Below are 22,815 nucleotides of genomic sequence, written 5' to 3'. Positions count from 1 at the left end.
ATGGAATTTTTTCAAAAAAGATACTCTTTTGTACTATGAAAATACTACCAATTTTTAAAATTTAGCTAATGCACTGAAGGACAGATTTAAAACTTCCATCCAGTTCTAAAACATTTCCATGAAGTGAGAATCTTGCCTTTTGCTTCTGGACACCCATCAAGCTCTTCAGTTTCACTTGAAGGTTCTCTTTCACTTTGCTGTGGATCATGGAAGATACCTGTTGCTCTGACAACTCCTTTCTCAGAGAATCTAAAAACAGTGACAGACTTTAGAATGTGGAGGAAGAGTTTAATTAAATCAGTTATATTGTAGGAGGAAAACACTGTAAAGTTGTCCCATGTTTCTGGACCAGCTACAGATACTCCTGAGCTGACTGGATTTAGCCCTCTTTTGGCTACAGCTCAACTTGACTACTTCAAAGTATTCTACATGGGGCTAACTTTGAGGACCATCTGGAAGCTTCTGTTGGCACAAACAAGGCAATCAGGCTTCTAATAAGGAACACTTTTTATTTGTGTGAACCACACGGCACAATGGTATCATATGCCCACAACCAGCCATTCCACTTTCACTGCCATGCATTAAAAGTAGTATTTTCTGATTTGAGCAGTATGATCAGGTTCACCTGCTTATCCATTTCATTGTAGGCAAACATCTCTCCTCCATATGGCTCCATATGGCACTGTGGCTGCAATACTCCCCAAGGCTTGATTTTTAACTTCACCAGTGGAAAAGTGAAAATCTGTACCTTTCCTCTCCAAATTGAGTAATATCTTGATGATTACTTATTAATATCCTGCAGTATAATTCTTCAATGTATGTTTGAAATGTCTCTTAAAATTCTCAAGAGGAAACAAGAACAAGAGATGAAAGGGATACAGTTTTTCATATCCCTAATTAGTGCTGTGGAAGCATGGTTTATGATACCTATCATAAAAATTTGTTGTTTCTGCATCCTGTTTAGTTCACTCTGTAACACTTTCTTGCCTTCTCTTCCAAGGCCTGCATTTCTCAAAAGTGTAACTGCTGTTGAGCCTTGAATTTGGCATCATACTCCTTCTTCCAAGCTTCTTTTACCTCCTGTGACCAAAGAAAAAAGTCTTTAGTCCTTTTATGCTGGCGTCAATCAATAGGGAATATCCATATCTGGATGTGGATGCAGAAACGATGGTATCTTCGTTGGTAACATTTCCCAGTTCCAACAGGCATTTAGTGAATGAACAATGAACAATCTCATGAAATTGACTTTGCTTAATGGCATCTTGCAACACCTTCTCTTTCTCTTTATTAAAGTATAGGACAGGGGTGTCAAACTGCCAGCCCACGGGCTGGATACGTCACAAGGAAACTGTGCCCACCCCATTGCTGGCAATGGGGAAAAAGTTCCAACGTGTTACACGATGTCATGTGACATCGTGAGTTTGCCATGTCTGGTATAGGACATCTTGTTGTTTGAAGGTTTCTCTCAAAGTCTTTTCTTGTTGTTCTAGTTTGCTTCAACCATGTGACCTTCAAGTATTAAAATTAGGAGGACACAATGATTAACTTCTACCATTATCTTCTTGGCATCATTACAACTTGTTTCAAGGAAAATGTATTCCAAGGACACTGTCAAAACCCATTCCTATTTTTTTCCATTTCATTTCTATTTCATCCCACCTCTCCTGTGTTTTGCCATGCTTCCAAGGGGTAGGGGGGGATGTGCCTGCATGGCTATTGCTGTTGTGATTCAGCATCAGCCTGTGGTTTCGGCAGCTGAGTCAGATGATTCTGAAGAGGAGGAGGAGGAGGAGGGGTTTGGAGAGCCTTTGGTGTCAGAGGAAGGTTCTGATGCACTGCAGAACTCTCAGCCTGGCCCCTCCCATCTTGTTCCTCCTCAGACTCAGCTGTGTGAGCATGAGAGATTGGAAGAAGATGATCCACAGCTGGCTCTGTTCAGGGATGCTAGGAGCAGGAGGCAATCTAGCAGAACAGAACAGAGGAAAGCAATGGGGCAATTCGGGAGAAGGCAATGAGAAGCCACGCCTTGGGAATGCTAATAAAAGGGGAATGTGTGGGAGGTGCTGGTTGCTGAAGGCAACCGTTTGAAGATCTTCTGCTAGAGTCCTGGTCTGTTATTCTTGTTTAACTCTTGATTAACCTTTTGGTTTAAGTCTTGTTTGAACTTTTCGTTTAACTTTTGTTTGAACTCTTTGTAAATAAATTTGGTTGGGTTTTTTCCAGCCTGTTGATTATAAAAAGGGGTTGTCCCTGACATTCAAACAGGGCCGGTCGTAGTCTGGAACAGAACAGTTTGCCTTCAGCCTCCCACCCCTTATTATTATTATGGAGCAGCTACATGCTGAGAATGCCCAGCTCACTTAGCAACTCGCTTTGTTGGCAGCTCAGGTGGCTCAATTACAAGCTCAGGTCCATGCTGCACCACCACCACCACCACCATCACTACCACCCAGGAGAAAATACCAAGTTGCGATGCCGGATAAATTTAATGGCAATCCAGAGATGTTTCTTGCTTTCTTGGGACAATGCCAGCTATTTATCAGCGTGAGAGCAGCTAATGTCCCCATTCACTGACCGGAATAAGGTGGGGTTTGTGTTAAGCCTTCTCTCTGGTGATGCAGCTCGTTGGGGCACACCTCTGCTGGCCCAACCTAGTCCATTGCTGGACAACTTTGTGGGGTTTTGTAATCATATACGTCTGATGTATGAGGACCCCATAAAAACACACACTGCTACCCGACGCCTGAAAGCTCTGAGGCAAGGTCAACGCCCCCTACAGGACTATATCAGCAATTTTCAGCTGCTTAGCCAGGATTCAGCCTGGAATGAGGCTGCGCTTGTGGACAGTTTCCAGGATGGATTGTCGGAGGAGATGTTGGATGAGCTGGTCCATGTTGATATTTCTTCAGACCTCAATGGGCTGATTCATCTCTGTCTGCGGATCGACGCTTGGCTGCAGCAGCGAAGGAGTCGCTGTGCCACCCCAGAGACCCCTATTGTGCATGAGACCCTGGTTCAAAGGGAGGAGCCAATGGAGCTAGGTGCTGCCAGGCCTCGTCTATTGGTGGCAGAAATGAACAGGCGACGTTCGGGGGGGTTGTGGTTTTACTGTGGAGACCCTGGGCATTTGGCTGCTTTCTGCCCAAAGAAGCGACGACGGGCATCAGTGACTGAGTCTGCCCTGAGAAAGCCCCCTACTCCTTTGTCGGGAAATGCCCCGAGCCTGATCTAAAAGGTGTGTTAGGTTGGGCATCCCACAACACCGAGTGACGTCTTTCCGATGCTGCCTGTGGACCTCCATGGCATCTGATATTGGAGGCACGTCTGATCCTCCCCGGCAAGCTGAAGGGGATTCCAGTCCATGCCTTAATTGACTCTGGGGCCACCACAAATTTTATGGACTCAGCATTTGTGGCCAAATGGGCTGTTCCCCAGTGCCTGGAGGAACCGCCCATGTTAGTGGAGACTATCAATGGTCGAGTGCTCCTGTCTGGGCCAATTAAGGCTGTCACGCAACCGTTATGTATGGCCATCAGTTCCCATGAGGAGGCCATCCAATTCTATATCACCTCAGATCTACATTTCCCTGTGGTCTTGGGACTGGCGTGGCTCCGGATGCATGACCCACAGATCTATTGGTCACAGAACTTGGTTACCTTCCCAGCTTGCAGTGCGTGGACCACACCCACCATATCTGTGCCGGCCAGGTGGAGGGTTCCCCAGGGGTTTCCTTGCCTTCCGAACTGACTGAATTTGCTGATGTGTTCAGCGAAACGGAGGCGGATCAATTACCCCCACACAGGCCCTATGACTGCCCCATTGATTTAATCCCTGACATGTCTATCCCATTGGGGCGTTTGTACTCCATGTCAGACCCCGAGTTGGCTGCATTGCGGGACTTTCTGGAGAAGAATTTGGCTCAGGGTTTCATCCAGCCCTTGTCCTCGCCGGTGTCTGCACCTGTGCCCTTCATCAAAAGGAAGTCAGGCGAATTGCGGCTTTGCTGCGATTATAGAAAATTAAACGCCATCATGGTGCGCAATCGTTACCCGCTGCCCCTCATCCCCGAACTCTTGGACCGACTCCGGGAGGCTAAGATCTTCACGAAACTGGACCTGATCTACTCCCCGTTGCAAGAGGTGCATCAGCTGTATGCCAAATTGGAGAAGTGCCAGTTCTACCGGGTGACCATCAATTCTCTGGGTCACCGCATTTCTCCTGAGGGCATCGCCATGGAGCCGGGTAAGGTCGAGTCTTTGCAGAGTTGGCAACCCCCACGTCATATGAAGGATGTTCAGCGACTTCTTGGGTTCGCCAACTATTATCGAGCTTTCATCCCTGGGTTTGCTACCCTGACAGCCCCCCTCACTCAGCTCCTGCAGAAGAAGACTTGATTTCAGTGGGACGCTCCAGAACAACGGGCTTTTCAGGCTTTGAAGGAAGCCTTCATGAAGGAGCCCATCTTGAAGCATCCTGACCCGCAATGGCCATTTGTCGTGGAGGCGGACACTTCTGACATTACCATTGGGGCGGTGTTACTCCAGGCAACGACGCCCGGCGGTACCCTCTTCCCTTGCGCATACCATTCACAGAAACTGAATCTGTCGGAACGCAACTATACCATCTGGGAGAAGGAGCTGCTGGCCATCAAAGTGGCATTCGAGGCCTAGAGCATCATCTGGAGGGTGCACGGCATCGAGGTCCAGACGGAACCATAAGAATTTGGAAAGCCTGCAGACCGCTTGGAAATTGAACCAACATCAGATTTGGTGGTCTCTTTTCTTTGCGAGGTTCAATTTCCGAGTCAAGTACATACCCAGTGGTTGCAATCAGAGCGGATGCTCTGTCCAGGAAGCCTGAATATTCCCGAGCGGAAAACAAGCTTCTGCCCAGGACAGTGCTCCCCATCGAGTCTTTTGCTGCGGTGCAGGAGCCGATAGATATACGGGCTCGGATCTGGGAGGCACAGCAGCAGGGTGTGTGGGTGGCTCAGTGGAAGAAGGTGGGGCCAGATTCTCCATGGACGGTCACAGATGGAGTCTTATTTTATCGTGGCCGGCTCTATGTTCCGGGAGGGCTACTCAGGGGACTCACCAGTGTCACGATAACCCGGTGGCAAGGCATTTTTGCCTGTTCAAGACCCTGAACTTGGTCTCCTGTACCTTCTGGTGGCCCCGAGTCCGACACATCGTCCAGGCCTACGTCACTTCCTGTATCCCGTGTAGGCAGGCCAAGTCAGCGACAGGGGCCCCACCTGGATTACTGCAGCCCTTGCCGACACCCAAAAGACCCTGGGGGGCTGTGTCCATGGACTTTCTGATGGATTTACCCCCATTTTCTGGTTTTACGACAGTGTTTGTGGTGGTGGACATGCTGACCAAGATGGTGCATTTCATCCCATGTCGTGGTTTACCATCAGCCCGCGCCACTAGTCATATGTTCATTCAGCAGGTGTTTCAGCTGCACGGCCTCCCTGATAGAGTCGTATCTGGTAGAGGGGCCCAGTTTACAGCCCGTTTCTGGCAGGAGTTGATGCATGCATTGGATGTCAAGATTTGCCTCTCGTCTGCACATCATCCTCAAACTGACAGGGAGACTGAGAAAGTCATCGGTATTCTAGAGCAATATCTGCGCTGCTATGTCAATCAGCAGCAAAACAATTGGGTGGACTATCTGGCCATAGCTGAATTTGCATTCAACAACTCGCAGCACACCTCCATACAGATGACACCGTTCTTGGCCAATGTGGGATATCACCCCCGGTTTTTCACCCTTTCCCCGTTAGACTCACTGGAGCCAGCAGTGAACGACTACATGGCAGAGTTACAGGCGATCCATTGAGTAGTGCGGCGACAGTTAGAGAAGGCCAAGGCCGATTACAGAAGGTTTGCTGATCGGTCAAGGCGGGATACGCTTCCACTATTGGTGGAAGTTCGGGTCTGGCTGTCTACCAGGAACCTACTGTCAACCTGGCCAGCTAAGAAGTTAGACCACCGATATTTAGGACCGTTCCCAATCAAGGCTGTCATCAATCCGGTCGCCTATCACTTAATTCTGCCACGTTCCCTGCGTGTGCATCCGGTCTTTCATCAGTCTCTGTTGGTCCCCGAGCAACCGGTGTGTCCACTCCGCCAAGCAGAACCTCCCTCACCAGAACATCGTGACGAAGACAGTGCCCCCGAGTATGAGGTCACCAGCATCAGGGACTCCCGTTGGCTGAAAGGTTGTTTCCAGTACGGACCAGAGGAGTTCACCTGGGAAGTTCACCTGGGAAGACGCGACCACCATTCATGCTTCTGCTTTGGTGTCTGCCTTTCATGAACAATTCCCATCCCGACCGCATCTGGATCGGCAGACCTGGGGGAAGGGCCCTTCGGTGCGGGATAGTGTTGTGATTCAGCATCAGCCTGTGGTTCCGGCAGCTCAGTCGGATGATTCTGAAGAGGAGGAGGAGGAGGGGTTTGGAGAGCCTTTGGTGTCAGAGGAAGGTTCTCATGCACTGCAGCACTCTCAGCCTGGCCCCTCCCATCTTGTTCCTCCTCAGACTCAGCTGTGTGAGCATGAGGGATTGGAAGAAGACGATCCACAGCTGGCTCTGTTTAGGGACGCTAGGAGCAGGAGACAATCTAGCAGAACAGAACAGAGGAAAGCAATGAGGCAATTCGGGAGAAGGCAATGAGAAGCCACGCCTTGGGACTGCTGATAAAAGGGGAATGTGTGGGAGGTGCTGGTTGCTGAAGGTAACCGTTTGAAGATCTTCTGCTAGAGTCCTGGTCTGTTATTCTTGTTTAACCTTTTGGTTTAAGTCTTATTTGAACTTTTCATTTAACTTTTGTTTGAACTCTTTGTAAATAAATTTGGTTGGGTTTTTTCCAGCCTGTTGATTATAAAAAGGGGTTGTCCCTGACATTCAAACAGGGCCGGTCGTAGGCTGGAACAGAACAATTGCTTTCATTTCTTCCCCTCGCTACAATGTAATCCCTTATTTTGTTTATTGGGTCTGTATCCTGTTTCCTGCGTTATGTTTCTCTCTGAACTCCATCTTTTAAACTGTCAATTAAGAACAAAGGAGGAGATAGAACAAAGGAGGAGATAGGGATCTAACCTCAGTGCCTGGATTTTGTCTACACTCCCAGAGAAGGTGTGAAGAAGCCGCCGACCCTCACGTGAGCTGGAGACAGGCTGATATTATCTCCTTGGTTCCCACAACAGATTTAACAGTTGGGGATTGGCTATCCCACATTTGTGTGTGTGTGTCAATCTATAGGGTGGGGTCCTGCTTGGGGACAATATAAACTACTGCATTGTGCAGGAAATCTGAGATCTTGTCTATTATGCCTGCTATCTCCTATTCTTAATAAAAGTTCCTGCTTGGAAGAAATTGTTTCCAAGAGTTCTGCTTTCTTAAGATGTGGGCCTGAAGTAGGTCCTGACAGACACTCTTTTAGTACTACGAAAATGTACTGTTAAACAGAACAGATTTAATGATTTTTTACCACCTGTCTTTATAGCTCATTGAAAATAAGTAGATAGATATTAACAAGATCAGGAACCCTATTGAAGCAGAACAAGATGAGCTTGTTGATGAATTCAGCAGGACAAAATCTATGTTTAAAGATAGATATTTTACTGGAATTTAGCAAAATTAATTCCTCAGTATCTTCAAATGAGATCTTGAAGACAGAATCACAATAATTGGTCCAGATGGATGACATAAGGGTCCAATAACTTAAATCTATAAACTATACTTATATCTAGGACAGGGGTCGGCAACCTGAAAAAGGAAAAGAGCTACTGGGAACCGGTTCCATCACACATAAAAAAAAGTGGAAGCCGCGTGCGTGCGTCCATGCACGCGCAAAAAACGTTTTGCGCATGCGCAAAACAGGTTTTTCTTGCGCATGCGCGGACGCACATGGTTGCCATTTTTTTTATGTGTGATGGAACCGGTTCCCAGTTGCGCGACGGCGACGGCCTGTTTGCAGAGCTACCGCCTTCGGCAGCCTGCAAACATGCCGCGACAGCTTTCCCAAAGAGCGGCGCCGCTGCCCGTTCGCGCAGAGGTGCGCGCGCACCTCTCCAAAGGTTTGGGGAGGTGTGCGCGCACCTCCGCTCGTTTGGAGAGGTGCGCGCACACCTCTTGGAATGGGCAGCGGCGCCGCTTGTTGGGAAAGCTGCCGCGGCCTGTTTGCAGAGCTGCTGCTTTCGGCAGCCTTCAAACGTGCCGCGGCAGCTTTCCCAAAGAGTGGCGCTGCTGCCCGTTCGCGCGGAGGTGCGCGCGCACCTCCACTCATTCGGAGAGGTGCGCGCGCACCTCTCGGAATGGGCAGCAGCGCCGCTTGTTGGGAAAGCTGCTGCAGCCCGTTTGCAGAGCTGCCGCTTTCGGCAGCCTGCAAATGTGCCGCGGCAGCTTTCCCAAAGAGCGGCGCCGCTGCCTGTTCGCGCGGAGGTGCACGCGCACCTCTCCAAACGGGCGGTGCCACTCTCCATTTGGAGAGGTGCGCGCGCACCACTCTGCCAAGGTCATTGTGGGTACATCCGGTTTTTCATCGGTCTCTGTTGGTCCCCGAGCAACTGGCATGTCCACTCCACTGAGCAGAACCTCACCCTCCCCGGAACATGACAAAGACAGCACTCCCGAGTACGAGGTCGCTAGCATTCAGGACACCCATTGGCTGAAAGGGCGCTTTCAGTACTTGATCGAGTGGAAGGGCTACGGACTGGAGTTCACCTGGAAGGATGCAACCACCATTCATGCTCCTGCCTTGGCGACCGCCTTCCATGAACAGTTCCCATCCCGACCGCATCCAGACCAGCAGACCCAGGGGAAGAGTCCTGCGGTGCAGGATAGTGTTGTGATTCCATGCCAGCCTGTGATCCCAGCAACTGAGTTCGGGGAATCAGAGGAGGAGCCTGGGGAGCCATTAGAGGAGGAGGAAGGCTCTGATGAGTTACAAGACTTACAAAGTGAGGAAGAACCTGGCCCCTCCACTCGTGGTCAAGCCGAAAGCCAGCTGGGAGGATGTCAGACTCAAGAGGCAGCACAGCTGGAAGACCTCAGAGATGCACGTAAACCTAGACAGGTCACATGAGTAAATCAGAGGGAGGCAATGGGTCAACTGCAAGGGAGAAGGAGAAAGCAGTGAGAAGCCACGCCTTGGGGGCTGCATAACAAAAAGGGAATGTGTAGGCAGGGCTAGTTGCTGGAGGCAACTGTTTGCAAAGAACTTCTGTGTCAAGAAATGATGGTTTGTTTATTGTACCAGTGAGTTATTTCCGGTTTTGGCTCATGCTCCGTTGTGTTTGTGGACAAGGTCTGTGACTCAAATAAAAAAGGTTTTATTTTTCCAGTCTACTGTTACAAGAGGGGTTGCCTTGTGAAGTAACAAGGAGGTACTTAGGCTGGGACAGAACATTGGGGGAGATCCAGGGGGTCTCTAGCAAGTGGGACGGTGGGCAGGAGGCTCGTCCTGCTGGGTGAGGTGAGGCGAGGCAGGGGGCAGGACAGGGGTGCCATTTTCATTCAGCATTTCTTGCAGACGTCTCATGACCCAAACTAGGTAAGATCAGCAGTGCCAGAAGAGAATGGGGTTTGTGGAGTGGAGAAGGAGGAAGAGGGCGGTTGTGGGTTCCTTGGTCCTCTCTGAACTTTGTGGCTTTCTTGTAGACATCTCATGACCCAAACTAGGTAACATCGTTACTTCACTTATTATCCCACTTTGGGTCCTGAAACGTCTGCAAGAAAACCACCATCCTCAGAGACACCTCCCCCCCAAGGACCCTTTATTTTAACTCTGAGCCAGAAATATTCTCCTCGATTGGCATTCCAGACTGTCTCAGGGCAGAAGAACCTGCCTGGCAGGACCTCATTCCTCTTTCCCATGGGGCACAGCCCAATGCCCCCATCCTTCCTCCACCATTTTCTGGACCCTAAAGGCCAGTGAACTTTCTCTCAACCACCAGCACCAGCACTTGACATCTCGCGAGAAGTCAGAAAGTCTGATGGAACTTTTTTTTTTAACCAATAGTCCCACACACAAGCGGCAAAGGCTGAGAAGCGAACAGAGAAATGCAATGCAGCTGAAAGGCAGGTTAGTAAAAAAATGTTTGGGAGTGGCGGGGACAGGCACGGCAACCTTACCCTGTGCGGGTATTGATGAAGGTTGCTCATGGACAGGACTGAAGGCCTAGGACTGGGGCAACGGCGCACATGTCCACAGAGAGGGCTCTGCATGCCACCTGTAGCTCGGGTGCCAGAGGTTCGCCACCACGGTAGCAGGAGCATTGGTCTTGGTTGTTGTTTTCTTCTATAAGTGTAATGTTTCCATCAGTCTTCCTCTTTGGGATCATATATATGTGATCATTTTTTTAGGAAGCAGTTCCCTATTGTGTTCTATTTGGGAATACTCTTCTTGCTTAGGTTAGAATTTTTTGCTTTGTCGGTTGAGTTTTAGAGTGACTAGAGTTGATCCTTTACTTTTTCTTCTAATAATTCATTTACAGTTAGGGTCTGCTATGGGCATAAGTTCAAACATATATTTTGCAAGTCACAACTCAGTCTCTTTTTCCACAAGTTTGTTTTTTTTCCTAAAAATTAAAAAAATGTATTTTTTAAAAAAGAAAAATTAAAACCTTGAATTTAAAATTAAATTTAAAAAGTTTTAAAGAAAAATTTAAATTTTTTAAATTTTTTTGAAGTTAAAAGTTAAAAAAAACACCCATCTTTTAAAATAGCCTTGCTTTCACTCCAAATTATTTTAGGGAACAATGGTGTGTCTGTAGCATATTTGCACACAAATTGAACTATTTGCTTGCAAGACCAGAACTGAGAAAAATCTGTTTTGAAGTGAACTATTAATCCAGAAATTTCAGAAATACAGCAATTGATAGATGCACCGGAAGCAAACTGTTAAGGGAACAAAAAAAATTATGTAACTTGGAAATGTTGCATAAGTCATGTGAATAGAGTTGCTTTTTTACTTTGTTAGTTAAGTAGGACACGATATAATGACAAAAAAGAAACGATCTGTTTTGTTAACGATGTTCATTATTTATTTCTTTTTTTTGCAGCATCTTCAATAGCTAAGCCGCTGGACATCGATTGTCTCGTACTGCTCCAAATTTGAGGTGAACAAAACTCAATTCAAGTCCATCCGACAATGGATTCCCTTCATGCTGAAATATCTGCTTTAAGGTATTTTCTGCCACAAAATAATGCATAATCGCCGCCTAAATCTTTCTTGACAAAGCCTTACAAACTTACTTTGAAAATGAGCGAATTAGGACATTTTAATTAGTTACACTTCATGGCAAGTCAACATAGTAGGTTTGGCTTAATGGTTCAGTTCACAGCCCGGCCAGCAGATTCCCGCCCAGTCGCTGGCCCTATGCCATAATAATAAAGGAAGAATGATTTTAATAATGCAAAAATAGTAACATATTTTTAGCCATGTACCTCTGCAGCCCATCCTTCCATAACATCCGCGGGCGTGCAACCATGCACACAGGGGCGCAGTTGCAAAAACAAAAGCACCGCCGGCAGTGGCAGCAAATAACCCCGCCCGAAACCTCCAGTCTCTCGCGAGACTCTCCGCTCCAGTCGGGAGCGTTCAAAATTTGAAGATAGCTCGAGAGCGCGAGGAAGAGACGTAGCTGCGCAGAGAACTGTTGGGGGCAGGTGAGGTGGGTAGTTTCGGGGCGCTGCGCCTCCGCCGGGATCTCGACTGCGCTGCGCTCTCTGGGCCTGGAGGCAGCAGGGGATCCTCTCCAGCCGTTCGTGGGGGCGCAGCAGGGACCGGAGGGCGGGGGCCCGCAGGGTTTTGGAGAAAGGTCATCAGCGTCTCAGCAGCCTTCCGAGCCGACCATTCGGAGGCTTGCAGCGCTGTTGCTTGGGCTGAGCAAAGGAAAGACAGTGGATACCTTTCGATGCCCCTTCCATTAGGATATTGAAAAAATGTTTCTCCGCAGCCCATATTAGGATCTGGACCATTTCTAGACCCAAACTACTGCTTTGGGTTTGGTTTCATGATGATCTTTTAAAAGCAGCTGAAACTTCCTGGGATCATAGAGAAATTGGCCATAATGGCTTGAGCTGTATTCAGGAAGAAAAGAATTGGACGTAATGTCTTCCATATTTCCAAAGGTGCTGTTTCAGGAGGCATCTGGACTTTCTTGTTTTCTTTGAAGATGTTTTGCTTCTCATCCAAGAAGCTTCTTCGGCTCTGACTGGATGATGGGGAATGGAAGAATTTATATTCCTTGCAGATAGCTGGTCATTTGCATTCTTTTTAGAGAGTTGTTGAGGCCATTTGGAGGTTTATCTGTGTCCTCAGGGTCACCTGAGTAGTGCAAATGTGTGTAGAGTCTTCTTAGCTGCAGGATGTTTTCTGCCCTATATCCTTTCACTGTTGAAGACAAGCGCAGGCTGTTGGGGATGAATCTCAAACTGAAGTGCAAATCATTCCTGTAGTCTGCAATGTTTTCTGGAAGTCCATTCAAACTCACTCACCATTTGAAGGGTATTCATCCCAAAGTGCCTAGCTAAATGCCTATGGAAATTCTCAGTCATCCAGGTCATGGTTGTCCCAAAGCTGCTTTTTCAGGAGGCAACTGGACTTTCTTGTTTTTCTTTGAAGAGGTTTCACTTCTCATCCAAGAAGCTTCTTGGATGAGAAGCGAAACATCTTCAAAGAAGAACAAGAAAGTCCAGTTGCCTCCTGAAAAAAATCACCTTTGGGACAACCATGAGCTAGATGACTGAGAATCTCTGTAGACATCTTCTATACTGTATTTGTGTACCTTGGGTCATTGTGTCTTTCAAATATTCACATCAAGGAATGCACTGAACAAAGAAAACTTGCAGAAGATGAAACACCTCCTCAGCTGGGCACTGCAGAAGCAAGGAATTAGTTGATGGAATTGATATGACAGGTGTTATTTGTTTTCTACATTTTTCCTTCTGATTGCAGCTATGAAAGGGGAAAAGTTGTTTGATATTAGGAAGGCCTTTGAGGAAGCTCAAAAACCTCACCAAAATCAGGCCAAATTGGTGATATTTTTAAAGCATACATATAATGAGGTAAGTATTGTTTATCATTCATTCTTGTGGGACTTCTTATGTAGATTTGCAAAAGTCACTATACAATCATTCTTTTACTTATAATATTTCCGATGTGAAAAACATGAAGCCTTTAAGAAAGCATGCAAAAACAAGTAGGTAAAAATGGGAAAAAAATAATAAGAGGAGGATGGTAGTAATTGAGAACAAGAAGGTTAAGATCCTATGGGATTTCCATTTAGCCCCTAATAAGCCAGACATATTTATAATTCCAAAGAAACAAGTATGGATATTTGACATTTCAGTAGCTAGAGAGAGAGACCCATCAGTGAGAAAGAACAAGAAAAAATGTTCAGTTGTCTACAACTCTTTGCGACTTCATGGACCATAGCACATCAGCCCCCCCCCCCCGCCCTCCATGGAGTTTGCCCAAATTTATGTTCATTGCATCAGTCACTCTATCTCATCATCTGCATGTAGAAAAATGAAGTGCTAATAGTGGATGGTCTCTTTCTAAAGTTGTATGGGTATTTTGTGCTCCTCCTGTAATTGTGGAACTAACTTCCCAACATTGCTCATGCTGTAGGAATGTCTGGTTTAAGAGCCAGTTTAAGGAGAAATACTGGTGAGAATAATATTTTGAATGGGATGTATTAGCAAGATGGTCTGCAAATGTCTTGACCGAATTCTTTGGAGTTTGACCTTTTGTTTGATGTATCTAACCTTTTTTCCAAGAACTTATGGGTTAATTCTTGCTTCTAGTTACAGGACAAGGACTGTTTTCATGAAAAGTTTGTTCATTACCTGAAGTATGCCATGGTAATCTACAAACGAGAACCTGCAGTGGAACAAGTGATAAATTTTGTGGCCAAATTTCTGACTTCATTGTATAATTCAGAGAAAGAGGGTGCTGAAGAAGAGGAAATGGAGAATTCCTTCCTAAATTACCTATTCGCCTTTCTCCTTGAGGTACCATATCTGTAAAGTAATAAGAAATAATTGGTACTACATAGATAAAAACTTTCATTAAAATATGTATCCAACACCATCCAAAACTTTGAAAATAAGCTATTAATGGCCCAATACATATTAATCTATGTGCATTAGTATTACATTGGGAGGGAAAGCTTTATCTTTTTCTGCCTTAGTTAAGAAAAGCAGTACAAAGCAGTTGATTAGTTGTTCTTAAGTTAGACTTTCTGAAATTCATTTGTACAGGAGAGCCATTTCTATTCAATATTTCTGTGTTATGCTTAAATCTGTGGCTTCCACAGATTAATTCTACAAATGAAAATTGCTGTCTTTAAGCAAAAGTATTGTGCAGAGCATTTCTGAGCTGGGGCAGATTTTCTGTGCTTCAGAAAGGGGAAATAAATTAATGTGTTGGATTTTTTTGTCATTGTAAACAAAATAGTAAAATTTGTACTTCAGCTACTATTGCAGGGCTTTTCAACCTTTTCACCCATTGTACCACTTTTAGGATATGGCAACATCCAAGTACCACCAGTCGCCTAGCAAGGTGTCAAAAACTTAATGACCAAAATAAAAAGGAAAAAAGTGATGAAGTACAGGTAGTCCTTGATTTACAACAGTTCGCTTAGTGACTGTTTTTCAGTGGTACTGAAAAAAGTGCCCCCCAAGCCACAGCCGAGCAAGACACCTGCCTGCCCGGCGGCGCTCTTCTTCCTGTCCGAGGTTTTCATTGTTGTGAGCATTTCTGTTGAGGATTGGCAGCGGGGGTGGGGTGTTGGGTTTTTATTCCCCCCCTCCTCTGCTGGGTGGTTACAGCAGGTTTTGGTCACTTCACATGACCCTGGGACACTGTGACCATCTGAATGTAAATAACAAGACATCTGAATGTAAATAACAAGACCCTGGAGTTGCTGCAACATTCCACCTGATCGGCGCTTCTTCTGGGCTCAGAAGTGCCAGGATTAGCGCTGAGCTTCAGCTGGAGCCTGGCGCTGATCCTGGCGCTTCCGCTCATCCCTGACAGCCCTGCAGCTCCAGCCATCTCGCTCAGGCTTGTGTGGTGCTGCCACCGGTTCAGCTCATTCCCCTCCCCCTCCACCACTTTTCTAGGATGGTTGCATAACATCTGCCAGGTGCCAATGTACCACAGGTTGTACCTGTACCACTGGTTGAAAAGCCCTGAACTATTGTGTAACCAGAGCTATATAAAAGCTCTGACCACACAATAGTAGCTGAGGTACAAATTTTAAAATCTATAATTGTGTATAATCATAATAACAATGAATGCTTAAGAATCTCTCTTTGTCTTTTAAGTCCCATCCTGCTAACAGCAATGCAGTTAGATTTCGTGTGTGCCAACTTATTAATAAACTTTTGGGAAGTCTGCCAGAGAATGCCCAGATCGAAGACAAACTGTTTGATCAGATTAACACTGCTATGCAGCTCAGAGCAAGAGACAAAGTACCAAATGTGAGAATCCAAGCTGTGTTGGCTTTGTCCAGGCTTCAGGACCCCAAGGATGACCAGTGTCCAGTTGTTAATGGTACATTGCTTGCCAAGTCATGTGGTTTATTAAACTTCTTATTTCTGCTGATCTTTTAAAAAAGCTGCAATATTTTAACTTTATCTAGTATTTAATATGGCAAAAACTCATCAAACTTACATTGTTTTTGATTTTTGGCAGTCAGGTTTCAATTATTAACATATAGAACTGACTGAAGAAATGTAAACAAGGAAGTCTAGAAATTGATGTCAAAAAGGCATAATTTAATTTTCATCTAGTCACCTTTCTTGAGTGGAAACTAGCATTGAAGATGGGTACAGGGCCATCTTGGCAAGATTTGGATTGACTGATTTGGCAGCTGAGATTATTATTCATAGTTAACTTGGGAGAGGGCTTGGTGGACAACCAGTGTGAACTTATTTGTTAAATTTGTGTGTTGCCCATTGTTATCATCTATATTAGACATGTCAAACACAATGTCACGTGACGTCGCACAATGTATCGGGATGATTTTGCCATTGCCGGCAATGGGGTGGGCGCAGCTTCGTATGACATGTCTGGCCCATGGGCCAGCAGTTTGACACTCGTGATTTATATGAATTGTTAGAATAGTTTTGTTCTCATCATGCCTTGGTGGAAGCCTGGGAAAAGGCAGCCACGGAGGCACTTGACCGCGTTGTACCCATGCGGCCCCTGACCCGGCGCAGATCCCAGTGGGCTCCATGGTTTTCCACGGAGCTCCAGGAGATGAAGCGTCGGAGACGGGGCTTAGAGAGCTGTTGGAGATCCAGCCGGTCTGAATCCGACCGATTGCGACTGAGGTCCTCTATGAGGTCTTATCTCGCGGCGATGAGGGCGGCAAGGTCTAACTACTTTGCTACCCTCATCGCGTCCGCAGATAATCGCCCGGCCGCCCTATTTAGGGTGACCCGCTCCCTCCTCAATCAGGAGGTGAGGGAGGAGCCCTTGCAGGGTCGTGCCGAGGAGTTTAGCCAACATCTGGCGGACAAAATCGCTCGGATTCAGACCGGTCTGGACTCCGACTGGGCAGAGTCTGACGGAGATGACGCGAGCGGTCTTGGTGATGTTATCTGGGAAGATTTTGATCCTGTGACTCCGGAAGATGTGGACAGGATCATGGGGAAGCTGAGCTCCACCACGTGTTTATTGGACCCGTGCCCCTCCTGGCTGGTTTATGCGGCTCGGGAGGGGACACGAGGCTGGCTCCAGGCAGTGATAACTGCTTCTTTGAGTGAGGGTAGTTTTCCCGCCGCCTTGAAGGAGGCGGTGGTGAGACCCCTCCTCAAGAAGCCTGCCCTGGACCCGGCTATTTTGAACAATTATTGTCCGGTCTCCAACCTTCGCTTTCTTGCGAAGGTTGTTGAGAGCATGCTGGCGCATCAGCTCCCTATGTTCCTGGAGGAAGCTGATTATCTAGACCCGTACCAATCGGGCTTTAGGCTCGGGTACAGCACGGAGACGGCATTGGTTGCGCTGGTGAATGATCTCTGGTGGGCTCGGGACAGGGGTTGTTCCTCTGTCCTAGTCCTATTAGACCTCTCAACGGCTTTCAATACCATCAACCATGGTAACTTACTGCGGCGTCTCAGGGGGTTGGGAGTGTGGGGCACTGTTCTCCAGTGGTTCTCCTTCTACCTCCTGGGACGTTCGCAGTCGGTGCTGGCAGGAGAGCAGAGGTCGACCTCGAGGCCTCTCGTTTGTGGAGTTCCTCAGGGGTCGGTCCTCTTGCCTCTCCTGTTCAACATCTATATGAAGCCGCTGGGTGAGATCATTCGTGGTTTCGGGGTGGGGTATCATCAGTACGCTGATGATACCCAACTTTTTCTTTCTACCCCGAACCAACTCAGTGATGCCCTCGACGTGATGTCCCGTTGCCTGGAGGCGGTTCGGGTCTGGATGGGGAGGAACAGGCTTCAGCTTAATCCCGACAAGACTGAGTGGTTGTGCGTGCCGGCATCTCGGGAAATTCAGGTTATTCCATCTTTAACCATGGGGGGTGAGTTATTACCCCCCCCCCCGTAGATAGGGCTCGCAACTTGGGTGTCCTCCTGGATTCACAGCTCAATCTGGAAGATCATATAGGAGCTGTGACCAGGGGGGCTTTTGCCCAGGTTCGCCTGGTGCACCGGTTGCGACCCTATCTGGACCAGGATGCCCTGCGTACAGTCACCCATGCGCTCGTGACCTCTCGTATAAACTACTGCAATGCTCTGTACATGGGGCTACCCTTGAAGACCACTCGGAGGCTCCAACTGGTGCAGAGTGCAGCTGCGCGAGTTGTGTTGGGAGTCTCCCGATACTCCCATGTAACACCTTTACTCCGCGAGCTGCATTGGCTTCCAGTTGCCCTCCGGGTGAGATTCAAGGTGCTGGTGATTACCTATAAAGCCCTAAATGGCATGGGTCCGGATTACTTATGGGAGCACCTGCTGCCGGCGTCAACTTCCCTTCGTCCTGTGCGCTCCCACAAAGAGGGCATCCTCAGGGTGCCGCCGGTCAGAGAGTGTCGGCTGGCGGCCCCCAGGGGGAGAGCATTCTCTGTGGGCACGCCCGCCCTTTGGAATCAATTACCGGTTGAGCTCCGGATGGCTCCTGACCGCTCTTTCTGCCGTGATCTGAAAACTTACCTATTTGAACAAGCCGGCCTGGTCTAATGGGTTTGGGGTATTTTATTTAGTAATGGACGATTATGGCTTGTTTACATTACTCCAGCACAGATTTACTCGCTCTCAGGGGTACCCCCCCTTCCTGGGTGCGACCCGCCTGTTTTTCTATTTCTCCTCTTGATGACGGGCCCAATTATTGGGACCCTGAGAGATGGTTTGGTAGGGACAGGAACCCCTTGTATAAATTTAAGAAGAGGCTCCTGATTTGTTTCTTATCTAAATATTTTATAGGGTTAGGGAGGGGGGAGGGTTTGCGTTCTTGGTTGGATTTTGGGGGGTGTCCACCATTCGCTGTTCAGGCCAGGCCTGGAATAGATCACGGTCGGACAGGGCTTGGGCGGGTTGCCTCCGGGGCCCCGGAGCGGGGTGTGGGAGTACCTATTCGCACGACGTTAGGGAATGGCAGCAGATGCTCGAACAGAGGGCCGTATCAATACCCGGGAGTGCGCCCCCGCTGTCTTCAAGCGGTGATGCGCTCCGACCCTCTGGTTTCGTCCCGTGGTCCCGGGAACAGGGATGAGCAGCCACCTGAGCTCAGGCTTGTGTATTTCAATGCCAGGTCCGTAGTTAATAAGGCCCCGCTCATCCGTGATTTGGTTGAGGAGGAGCGTGCGGACCTGGCTTGCATCACGGAGACCTGGTTGGGCCCAGAGGGAGGTGTCCCCCTGGTTGATATTTGCCCACCGGGTTTCCGGGTGCTGCACCGGCCTCGGGCTCAGGGTAGGGGCGGGGGTGTGGCGGTAGTCATGAGGGAGACCTTATGTCCGCGGGAGGCCACCGTTGTCCAAATAGCCGGGTGTGAGTCTCTCCTCATGAGATGTGGCCCTAGGGCTCAGTTGGGCTTGCTGCTTGTGTACCTTTCGCCTAGTCGCATAGCAGCAGCCCTGCCTGAGCTTCTCGATATCCTCTCGGGGTTCGTGATTGAGTTCCCCAGATTTATAATTTTGGGTGACTTCAATCTGCCATCCCTGGGGGGATCATCTGACTTAGCTCAGGAGTTCATGGCTTCCATGGCGGCCATGGACCTGACGCAAGTAATTCAGGGCCCGACTCATGGGGGGTGTGTCACACGCTCGATTTGATTTTTCTATCTGGCCAGTGGTTGGATGATCTGGGTGGGGGCTCTCCAATTGTTACGCCCCTGTCATGGACCGATCATCATCTCCTGCGGCTGGTCTTCCATTTTGCCAATCCCCGTTGTGGGGCTGTTGAACCAACTAGATGGTTCTGCCCCAGGCGCCTAATGGACCCTGAGCGGTTCCGGGCGGCCCTTGAGTCCCCACCTGCCGCCTTAGTTCACAGCTTGGCCGAGACCCTAGTGGAAGCCTGGGAAAAGGCAGCCACTGAGGCACTCGACCAAGTTGTACCCATGCGGCCCCTGACCCGGTGCAGATCCCAGTGGGCTCCGTGGTTTTCCGCGGAGCTCCAGGAGATGAAGCGTCAGAGACGGGGCCTAGAGAGCTGTTGGAGGTCCAGCCGGTCTAAATCCGACCGATTGCGACTAAGGTCCTTCACTAGGTCTTATCTCGCGGCGATGAGGACAGCGAGGTCAAACTACTTTGCTGCCCTCATCGCGTCCGCAGATAATCGCCCGGCCGCCCTGTTTAGGGTGACTCGCTCCCTCCTGAATCAGGAGGTGAGGGAGGAGCCCTTGCAGAGTTGCGCCGAGGAGTTTAGCCAGCATCTGTCGGGACAAAGTTGCTCGGATCCGGACCGGTTTGGCCTCCGACTGGGCAGAGTCTGAGGGTGAGAACATGGGTGGTCTTGTCGATGTCATCTGGGAGGAGTTCGACCCTGTGACTCCGGAAGAGGTGGACAGGATTATGGGGAGGCTGAGTTCCACCACGTGTTTATTGGACCCATGCCCCTCCTGGCTGGTTTATTCGGCTCGGGATGGGACACGAGGCTGGCTCCAGGCAGTGATAACTGCTTCTCTGAATGAGGGTAGTTTTCCCGCCGCCTTGAAGGAGGCGGTGGTGAGACCCCTCCTCAAGAAGCCTGCCCTGGACCCAGCTGTTTTAAACAACTTTCGTCCAGTCTCCAACCTTCGCTTCCTTGCGAAGGTTGTTGAGAGTGTGGTAGCACAGCAGCTCCCTCTGTTCCTGGAGGAAGCTGATTATCTAGACCCGTACCAATCGGGCTTCAGGCCCGGGTACAGCACGGAGACGGCATTGGTCGCGCTGGTGAATGATCTCTGGCGGGCTCGGGACAGAGGTTGCTCCTCTGTCCTAGTCCTATTAGACCTCTCAGTGGCTTTTGATACCATCGACCATGGTATCTTACTGCGGCGTCTTTGGGGGTTGGGAGTGGGAGGCACCGTTTTACGGTGGTTCTCCTACCTCCTGGGACGTTCACAGTCGGTGTTGGCAGGAGGGCAGAGGTCGGCCTCGAGGCCTCTTGTTTGTGGAGTTCCTCAGGGGTTGGTCCTCTCGCCTCTCCTGTTCAACATCTATATGAAGCCGCTGGGTGAGATCATTCATGGTTTTGGGGTTGGGTATCATCAATATGCTGATGATACCCAGCTTTTATTTCTACCCCAAACCACCCCAGTGATGCCCTCTCCGTGATGTCCCGTTGCCTGGAGGCGGTCCGGGTCTGGATGGGGAGGAACAGGCTTCGGCTCAACCCTGACAAGACTGAGTGGCTGTGTGTACCGGCGTCTCGGGAAATTCAGAATATTCCATCGTTAATTATGGGGGGTGAGATATTACCCCCCGTAGATAGGGCTCGCAACTTGGGTGTCCTAGATTCACAGCTCTCCTTGGATGATCATATAGGAGCTGTGACTAGGGGGGCTTTCGCCCAGGTTCGCCTGGTGCGTCAGTTGCGGCCCTATCTAGACCGAGATGCGCTACGCACAGTCACCCATGCGCTCGTGACCTCCCGGCTAGACTACTGCAATGCTCTTTACATGGGGCTGCCCTTGAGGACTACTCGGAGGCTCCAGCTGGTGCAGAATGCAGCCGCGCGAGTGGTGGTGGGGGCTTCCCGATACTCCCATGTAACACCTCTACTCCGTGAGCTGCATTGGCTTCCAGTTGCCCTCCGGGTAAGATTCAAGGTGCTGGTTACAACCTATAAAGCCCTAAATGGCATGGGTCCGGGTTACTTACGGGAGCACCTGCTGCCGGCATCAACTTCCCTTTGTCCAGTGCGCTCCCACAGACAGGGCCTCCTTAGGGTGCCGTCGGTCAAAGAGTGTCGACTGGCGGCCCCCAGGGGGAGGGCGTTCTCTGTGGGCGCGCCAGACCTTTGGAACCGTTTACCGGTGGAGCTCCGGACTGCTCCCGACCTTCGCTCCTTCCGACGTGACCTAAAAACATATTTATTTGAACAAGCCGGCCTGGTCTGATGGGTTTAGGGGTATTTTAACGTTTTGTATTAATTTATTGAATTGGGCCATTGTATTTAATATTTTTTAATTTTTATATATTGTATTTTATTGTATTGCCCTGTACACCGCCCTGAGTCCTTCGGGAGAAGGGCGGTATAAAAATTAAATTAAATAAAAAAAATAAATAAAATGTTTAATTATTTATTGTAATGGGCTAGTTCTATTTAATCTTATTTTTTAACTTTTGTACATTGTATTTTTATCGTATTTTTATTGCCCTGTACACCGCCCTGAGTCCTTCGGGAGAAGGGCGGTGTAGAAATTAAATTAATAATAATAATAATAATAATAATAATAATAATAATAATAATAATAATAATAATAATAATAATAATAATAATATGTTGAAAGAGATGCCTAGTAGAACAAAAATGTTACCAAAATCTTATCAATGTTGTGAACAAAATGTGTGTTAAATTTCTATTACCTTTTGTTATTATTTTCCCAGAGAAAGAATTTTTGTTTGTAAAGAAGGAGCTTAACTAATAGCAAATCAGGCTCCAAGAGTAGTTGGTAGTAAGCATTTCCTGTGGGAATCATCCAGCTTTACACAAGATTTTGGCTACAAAGAGTTTATTAATAACAATCCTATGAAGTGTGGAACACAAGACAGTCCTCCTGAGATGCTTAGATAGCTCCTGCTGAGATTTAGCTGGCTGGGTCTCTAAGCTTGTAAGCTTGAATGTTTTGGAGAATTTCTGCATTTCTGCATTCTGTTTTATTTATGTTGATATTCTTATCACTAACAAACCTGTCACAATACTTTTTTTCTTCTCAGTTTACAACAGTTTAATTGAGACTGACTCCAACTCAGAAGTAAGACGTGCTGTGTTGTCTTGCATTAGTCCATCAGTTAAAACTCTGTCCAAAATTATTGGTCGTACTATGGATATAAAGGAAACAGTCAGGAAATTAGCATATCAGGTGCTGGTAATGTCACTTGCTATTTATTCTCTGTGTTATGATTATACAAACTATTAGAGAATTTAGCTGGTAGAAGAACATGTATGGATCACACTGTAAGAAAATACTTTCAATTTAACAGAAAAGTTTGTTTTTATCAGTATCTGCAGAAAGCACTGCTCAGGTGATGTGTGCTGAAGTGCTGAAAATCTCCTTTGGTTTTACCTGGAGATCTTTCTTTGAAATAGTCCCAGAAAGATGGGAGACAACCCTATTTTTGTACTGCTTTCTGTGGGTG

At 48.0% G+C, this 22,815-nt stretch overlaps 2 protein-coding genes and 1 long non-coding RNA gene across 4 annotated transcripts in view; 1 reads left to right on the top strand and 2 right to left on the bottom strand.

The window, feature by feature from the left end:
- The window catches only part of LCORL (ligand dependent nuclear receptor corepressor like), a 246,480-nt gene that overhangs the window by 420 nt on the left and 223,245 nt on the right, over window positions 1-22,815 (bottom strand). The window lies entirely within an intron of this gene.
- LOC308670926 lies at window positions 240-10,171 on the bottom strand. Its single transcript, XR_014027116.1, has 3 exons — window positions 10,142-10,171; window positions 8,965-9,075; window positions 240-249 (listed from the first exon to the last, which is right to left on the bottom strand). It is a non-coding gene; the product is annotated as an uncharacterized lncRNA (long non-coding RNA).
- Window positions 11,629-22,815, top strand: part of NCAPG (non-SMC condensin I complex subunit G) — a 33,380-nt gene continuing 22,193 nt past the window's right edge. The window contains exons 1-5 of one of the 2 annotated variants that reach the window (XM_081332961.1): window positions 11,629-11,682; window positions 12,969-13,078; window positions 13,820-14,026; window positions 15,344-15,572; window positions 22,393-22,538. In XM_081332961.1, the coding sequence (XP_081189087.1) occupies window positions 12,971-13,078; window positions 13,820-14,026; window positions 15,344-15,572; window positions 22,393-22,538 (690 nt within the window). In that variant the 5' untranslated portion in view covers window positions 11,629-11,682; window positions 12,969-12,970. Of the gene's footprint in view, window positions 11,683-12,968; window positions 13,079-13,819; window positions 14,027-15,343; window positions 15,573-22,392; window positions 22,545-22,815 lie in introns of both variants that reach the window. The other variant, XM_081332960.1, reaches the window with a different exon arrangement.

The sequence above is a fragment of the Vipera berus genome (genome assembly GCF_964194415.1).
Source record: "Vipera berus genome assembly, chromosome: 7".
NCBI classification, from domain to species: Eukaryota; Metazoa; Chordata; class Lepidosauria; order Squamata; family Viperidae; genus Vipera; species Vipera berus.
Note: the sequence above shows the minus strand (reverse complement) of the source record. Positions and strands in the feature narration are given on the sequence as shown.